General features: G+C 39.3%; 1 protein-coding gene across 1 annotated transcript; it reads right to left on the reverse strand.

The window, feature by feature from the left end:
- Positions 1–40: 40 nt before the first annotated feature.
- telo2 (TEL2, telomere maintenance 2, homolog (S. cerevisiae)) lies at positions 41–5984 on the reverse strand. The gene is made up of 20 exons (XM_053865401.1): positions 5250–5984; positions 4897–5174; positions 4215–4283; positions 3939–4086; positions 3759–3861; positions 3615–3683; positions 3391–3532; positions 3179–3315; positions 2939–3018; positions 2680–2781; positions 2516–2604; positions 2350–2441; positions 2107–2223; positions 1961–2032; positions 1720–1890; positions 1557–1648; positions 1379–1478; positions 1154–1218; positions 925–1040; positions 41–824 (listed from the first exon to the last, which is right to left on the reverse strand). Exons 1-20 carry the CDS (start codon positions 5600–5602, stop codon positions 706–708), a joined length of 2514 nt encoding a protein of 837 aa, XP_053721376.1. The 5' UTR covers positions 5603–5984; the 3' UTR covers positions 41–705.
- Between the last annotated feature and the right edge of the window lie 1705 nt (positions 5985–7689).

Below are 7689 nucleotides of genomic sequence, written 5' to 3' on the forward strand. Positions count from 1 at the left end.
TACATAACAATGCACTGTTTTGCAGACCGCATCACAGAGTCAATTTAAAAGTTAACTTGGCAAGAAATGCATGACAAATAGGAAGCGTGGCACGGAACACCAATTCTGTGAGAGTTGGTAGTTTTGGCTCGTCGTAGTGGGAGATATAAAATTAAGCAGCGGGAATGCACACTGGTCCAGCAAAATTCAAAAATGAATCTCAAACCCAGTGGGAGAAAAGCTGATAAGGCATTCTCATATTGGTGTCGGAGGAAAAGCATATGGAAGAGAATGCTGGCCATTGATTAACTTTTTAAATTGACTTTTTTGATGACACTTTTATACACAAACATAACTTTTTGATATCACTATAACTTAAGGAGTCATGAATAGATTCAGTCAGGTTTCATCTTCAAATATTAAAATAAATTTGGTTTACAGTCTGTCGTTTTGTAATGTGAGTAGAAGAGATGGGAGGTTTTAGAGATATTCGGTGTGGATGTCCATGTTACTGATGACTTGGCAATAACAAGATAAGTCACTTGAAAGATCAACACGTTTAGAGATATATGGCCACGTTTCAGCCATTTAATGTTTAATATGTAAAGGCTGCCACCCATGGACAAACACAAACCAGTAAAAAGGACCAATTTAGGCCCCAAGATGCCCAAAGAGTTCATTGAAATTAATAAAAATATGCACGTCACAGTTTCACAAGAGTCTATACTATTCAAACTTCAGGGCTTTCGGATTAATAAGATGGTTTTTAAGGTTCTTGTCCAAAAACACCAGACTCTGGACCGCCAAACTCCGGCATTCTGCATCAACATCTCCTTCAGCCACATCTGTGAAGAGTCAATTATTGATGGTTAACATTGGACAGAACCTTTGAGCAACAAGAAACCAAACTACGATTTGATATTAAATACTGTGATAAACATCTACCTGCTAACCAGGTTCTGGTTTCAAACAATAGTTCTCCAAGGTCGGCCATGAGGTTTTCAGTTGGCATGCTGAAGAACACAGAGAACACGGCAAATACGACGCCTCGCCTCACCGTCCTGCAAAAACAACACAAGATCATACAGTGAACTAGGATTTCAATGTAACGAATGTTGAACAAAACAAATCTGGATTGTTTATTTTCTTTAGCACCAAGTCATTTAGAGCTTACTGGTCGACGTGATAGCGAACTGCCCACACAAAGTCCAGCAGAGCACGTCCCATCTGTGTGGCAATCTGTGAAGGAAGCAGGATGATTATGTGGTTGCAGGCTGAGGACATCTAATGAGCGAACAGTTACACTTCAGATGAGGCAACATATGTTACTATAAACAATGTATTTCTCTGCCTGATACCAGCATATTATCACATATAAATCTCAGAAAAATGAACCTACTGGTGCATTGACTGCGAGATGCATTAAGTGACCCAGCGTATGGATCAGTTTCCCAAGAACCAAGTGGTCACTGCCCAACATGTCAAAGGTCACTTGAGGCCTGTAAGAAGAAGCAAAGCACTCTATGAATAAGCATGCCACTGTACACTGCTACCGTGGGTGTTAAATAGATACTGACTTGTCATAATTCCTGAGTAGAGGGAAGAAGAAGTGTCCAGCGACAGGTGCATATCTGTTGGGGCAGGCTTTGGCTGGAGGACGAGTGGGCCCCTGAAAGCACATAAATTACTTAATGAGAACCAAAACACAGATGCACATGGCAGTGACATCATGACACATACCTTTTTGAGGTATTTTGTTTTGCTTTGAACTCGCTTTTCAACAACCTGCTGCCATGGTACATTGGTGTTATCAGAGGACACAGTCAAGTCTGTGGAGGTTACAGGCGCCACCGAGGGCTCTCTGTGGTCAGTGGTCGGTTTAGAGAGTTCCTCAGCTGCCACACACAGAATCTATGACAAAATGAAGACATTTAGTTTTATCCAAACTTAAATACTTAGGTTTACAAAGAAATGTGTTTACCTCTAAAATGTCCAGTCGCTGTCGAAGACTGTAGTTCAAAGAATAAAACTCTGTCGTCAAATATTGAGTCACCTTTAACAAAAAAAAAAAAAAAACATTGTTACGAACTATGTTCTAAAACTCAGCGGAGGCGAAGGTGACCATACAGGCACACAGTCAGTCACGGTGAGTGCCACCATGGCCCCCAGCCTCAGTGCCAAGAAGTCCTTGATGCTGTATTTATCTTCCATGTGAAGCAGAACTTTGGTAAGCTGGACACTGATCTGGAAAATAAAAGAACAGATTTATATTTTAGCAAATGTGACACAAGGTAAAGGAAAGGAAATGTAGAATTGCTGCAGTAAAAAGCAAGACATAAGCCATCACAGTGTGTGTAGAAATGATCATACCTCTTTAACTGCAAACACGTTCCTCTTCACCAGAGACTCAGACACTCTCAAACTAAGCTCTACACGTTCCGGATCCTCAGACGACATCAAAGCTGGAAAGGTCAAGAGATAAATGAGCAACCAAGATAAAATAAACACAAAACATAATTAAACCATTGAAGCTTACTTTCCAGACAGTCTCGTAGATAGCGAGGTGGGGACGCTTGATCTAGCTGCTTGTCCTCGGACATATCGTACGGAGTCAACTCATCATCACTGGTGATAGATTTTTAAACGTAAGTTCAACGTAACAAGCACGCACAACATTGACTGCTGAGTGTGAAAACTTGCCTGTCCAAGTCTGAGTCTGGTTTATTGTTCATGAGTATTGGTTTTGATGGGAATATTTGTTTCTCAGTAGATGGACTACCATTGGTAACAGGGACATCATCTCTGCAAAGGAAAGTAAAATATAGTTAGAGACATCGACTTGGTACTGCATAACATCTTTTTCTTATTTTATCTCATCCATCATAAAATTGTTAATTCATAAACTCTGGAACAAAGTGGCATCGCGTGCTCTGATTTGGACCAACCAAGTGACACTTACCCCTTTTCCAGCACTGGTTCGTTTTCACAAACAGGGTCCATCATGGAAATCAGCTCCTGGGTCTCCTCATCTTGTTCATACTACGTTACAAAAAACAAAACTCTAACTGTAATAACAACAAACGAAAACTTGATAAGGCAGTATGTATCTAAAATAGTCATTCTAATGTGTCCATAGATTTTAGCATTAAAGGTCAACAACCATAAACATGGTCTACTATGTGTTCAGAGCAGTATGTACCTCAAACTTAAGTTTGGCTCCAGCGATATCCATCCGGGAGCTAAGGCACTCACCAACGATCATCCCCATATGTCTGATGCGAACAACGCTGCTATCCAAGTGGCTATGCATGCCACCCAAAAGACATTGTAGAAGCTCTGGAAGCGTAAGCATCAAAAATAAACCCATAAACTTAATTTCACATCATTGACTGCTATGCATCGGAGCAGTACCTGAGCGTAGTTCCTGCAGCTCAGAGTCACTCAGTAGACTCACACACAATAATAGAGTCTTGCTGACATAAAACTGCTGCTCCACTGGAGTGTGTTTCACAGCACTGGGATTAGCCCAGGTCTGGGACAGAGACCGCAACACCTGAATGTGCCAAAACAATCAGATTTTTTTTTCAACAGCCTGTGAAATTGTATAGATATTGAGTGATACTGCCAATAACTACCTGAATAAGAAGCTGCCTTCGATCCCTATCTGCAGCAAGATACCCCAAAATTGTCCTCAGCACTTGATTCTAGGAAAAAAAAAACGTATTATGAAATTAAGAGGCACATGGTCTTTAGACTCATTCTTTGACTGATTGTATTACCTCCAGCCTGAACTGTAGTAAAAGTAACTTGTGAGTGATGACAAATTGGGCCTTTTTATTATTTACAACAAGATTACCCATGATCCTACCCAAAGCATCAGGCCTGAAACAGATAATTACACATAACAATAAATGAACGAACAATGGAAGACAGAGACGATGCACAAAAAGATAACCAACCCTGTGACCTTCTGCACCAGTCCCGTGAGCACACTTTCCAGACAACTCTGAGGGACGTTCTCCAAAAGCTTCCAACAAATCCTCTGCCAAACCATGTCTGAGCGTGTACAGTCAGAAAGTTTAGGAGTCATTACCTCCATGACCACACCTGGACAAAGTAAAAGAGTCATTTAGGAGCCATTTTGAAAATTACACCTCATATTGTAGCGGTGCATGTTGTATTCTATCATTACTACTTATGTGAAAAGAATCCACTTAAAAAATGTTTTCACTCACCACTATGACCTTGAATACACAGTTTTCCTAAAAGCCGAGCCACAAAATCCAGTGTGCAGTTCGTCCCATCTATTCAACATACAACACAAAAAGGAAATGAAACACTAGCACACAATGAATGATTTGTTACAATTTTAAAACACTTAAATGAGATTGTTAGGAAAGAAGATTTACAGTAGACCCCAATGATAAGCTGGTGAAGCCCTTGAAAGTAGAAATCCAAATAGGATCAACATATTTCGATTAACATTCTTATATTTGCTTTTTGGTGAAGCGTAAATCAAAATTGATCCCCAGTAAGGAAACAAACAAAGAGTGCCAGGCGGATGTTCTTATTCTTCTTTTCGATATATTGTGAAAAATAAAACAAAAAGCTCTGTCATAATCATGGAATTTGTCAAACACTAGAAATTTACTGATGATTAACAACAGCAAATGAATGCACCTATTTATTTGCTGTTAGTAGTATAAACACTGCTAGAGCTCTACAGTCAGTTACACATTCAAGTGAAAATGTCATCAGTGGGACTCATTACATTCTATTTTGATTGTCTCTAAACTGTTTTAACATGATTAAGTGGCTGCTCAATTTCGAAGTATTCAGTTTGCATAAAGGGAAAGGAGCATTAATTCATGATTGATAAAATCAAAAATTGAAAAGGCCCCACGGTTTGGCTCTCACCTTTAAGCGCTCTGCATGTTCGTTCCAAAGCAGAGAGCATAGACATAGCCAACAGAGGATAATACTGCTGTGGCAGAAACAGCAACTTGTTGTCACAGTGTAACTTATTGGCAGTGAGGTCTGGCAACGCCACTATACGCCCAAGAAGAGTCTCCCTGAACTGTGGAGAGTCAGAGGGACCAGCCTCTAGACAGTAGATCGACAGCAGCTCAGACAGACGGCCATTCTGAAGAAATTTCTCTGTTATGCTGACTAAGAGATCCAGGTTGGTACTTGGGCTGTGGAAAAGACAGAAGTGAATATAATATTTGACAAAGTAACACCTTGTATGCATCTTCTTCCGTAGCACTTACCTCAGTCTCCTTATTCCCTCCATTAACACCAGAAGGCTTTGCTCTGGAGGTCCTCGCAGGAAGAGGCCATCCCACAACTCTGCACGCTGCCCTGCTGGGAGACTATGCCGCCAGTCGGCCTGGATGTTTTCAACCAGAAGTTGGAGTGTTCTGGTATAATGACATCTTTTGAATTCCTCTCGCTGTGAAGGCGATGGTGCGTTTGTGCTTGTGTCCCGTGCTTCATCATCCAGGAAAGAGTGAAGTGTTCGGAGAGCAGTTACAATGTTCTCACTATCAGAAGGCGAAGTGATTGTCCGATAACATTCGGAGATCACTTTACGAACTTCGACACTTGGAGAGATGTCCTCCATTTTCAATGGTGTGCCATTGATCCACTGGCTGATGTCGCAAACATATACATATATCTCTCTCTGTATGTATACAATAGCAGCTTCACGGTCTTTCAAATGCAGCTCACATTTTTATTTTTCCTTGCACGCATTTATTTACTGTCTGTTAAGGCTCGACCAGATCAATCGTTAAAAAACGATTTGTTTAACAGCCAAGATTTGTAGTCTCTACCACCTTTAGCTTACATGCTAACCTTCCGATGACTTTCGCATCAGAATATATGAATAAATAAGTATCGAATGTTACCTGTGCGTCATGAGCTTTCAGCCGCAGATGAATTAATGTGAAAAAAGCATTGTTAATTGTTGACGATCACACACTTCACTACTTTCCTCGCGATGATATGTGTACCACATCAAAATATGCTCGTGGGAGACAGGGTTAGAAAAAAGGTTCCGGGGACAGAGGCCCTTTAATTTGCCCGACAGATGATAAGCAGATTTTATGTTTGATACAAAGAGAACGAATATGATGAAGGAATAACTATTCAACAGTTAAACATTGTTTTATACACTCTGTGATTTCATTGATTTACGATTTTATACAGTTTGAGTCAAGAATTGGTTCATTGAGATGAGGAAAATATCTCAAATTAATGAAACATATTTTAGCAGAACTATCTGCATTATTTACCTCCACCAATAAAATATGATTGATCATCAGCAAGTTGTAATATGATTCTTCAGTAAACACAAAATAAAAAAGTACAAGGATAGTCACATAATTTGTATATGTTTTCAATAAAAACAAAAATATTATATTACTAAATGAAAAATAAATAACAGACCTTATAATTTGGGGATGTGAAAAAATCATTCACCCCTTGTTAAGGTTACACATATTGGAAATGATGTGACATTATTCAGTCTAGCTTTTGTGTCTAGCTGCTTGCCCACAGACATATACTATTTCAGTGCAGAAACAAAATGACAAAAAAACAGAACAAAACAGAACAGAAGATAAGCATGCAAATAGGAAGAATCAGACCTGTTTAGTTTCATTTATTCTTTATTTTCACTTATCCTTTTTATAATGCTTCCTTTTTACAATGAGTGAAATACATTTCATCTCCTGAACATTTAAGATTAAGTCATGAGAGGACCTTCAAAAATATCATACAGCTGTAACCACACTGTTGTACTTTATACATACATCTTTGAAAATAGCCATACATATCTGTTATACAATTTCAGTTTTCTACAATATTCTTTTTTCCATGTCACGAGTCATTGAACACAAGTGTCAGCGACGGGGATCAAACGTTCTTTGGGTCATGGAAATTAGACTGATAAGTAGGGAACACCCGAAATAAAATGATTTACACTTAAAATTAGGTTGTATGTAATTCATCTGACAGTAGTGTCAGGGCTCAACATCAGGTAACTTCAGTCGCTGTTTGAGACACACAGGCACAGTGTTTCGACTAGCAGGTCAGTTTTCTCTCTCAGGGTAAACGATAGTGTTTTACAGCAAGAAGCAGTGGAACTAAATAAATCATTTGGGTAATATTGTTTCTTTGGTTTTGTGAAAAATGGGAGATCAGAAGAAATAGGTTTTCATAAAGTGCGATCAACTTCAACTCTGCTAACAGGGAATGTTGATTTAACTCTGTTGTCTCATTGTTGTTGGGCTCCTGAAAACAATTGATATAAATACCAGTACCAGTTTCAATTTACAGTCTGCAATATTTTCAATGCTGTTGTTAAATGGTGAATTAATATCAATAAAAAAAACAGCGTTCAAACCCTATAACTAAGATATATGAGGTGTCAATTGTTGATGTTCTGACCAACTACTCCACTGATATGTTGTGTCATAGCATACAGCTTGTCAGTACTTACAACTGAAGTGAATCATATGGAACAAAAACAGTGTTTCCATGCAGTACCTGACCTCATCAAGGAAGACAACAGCAGCAACTGCAGACTCAGCTCTCTAACTTAATACAACCCCGCCGAGGTCAGTGCAACGTTAGCATCATGGAAGAGTGCAACTACCTACCTCAACAAAGGTCATATTCAAGCGTTTGTGCACAACACCGAGATGC

The sequence above is a fragment of the Synchiropus splendidus genome, chromosome 5 (genome assembly GCF_027744825.2).
Source record: "Synchiropus splendidus isolate RoL2022-P1 chromosome 5, RoL_Sspl_1.0, whole genome shotgun sequence".
Classification (NCBI taxonomy): domain Eukaryota; kingdom Metazoa; phylum Chordata; class Actinopteri; order Syngnathiformes; family Callionymidae; genus Synchiropus; species Synchiropus splendidus.

Excerpts from the sequence above, each read along its gene's own strand:
- telo2 (XM_053865401.1), bottom strand. The coding sequence starts at position 5,602 with ATGGAGGACATCTCTCCAAGTGTCGAAGTTCGTAAAGTGATCTCCGAA. Across the intron at positions 4,284-4,896 it reads AACATGCAGAGCGCTTAAAG|ATGGGACGAACTGCACACTG; the intron begins GTGAGAGCCAAA and ends TATGTTGAATAG. Across the intron at positions 1,219-1,378 it reads ATCTCGCAGTCAATGCACCA|ATTGCCACACAGATGGGACG; the intron begins GTAGGTTCATTT and ends CTTCCTTCACAG.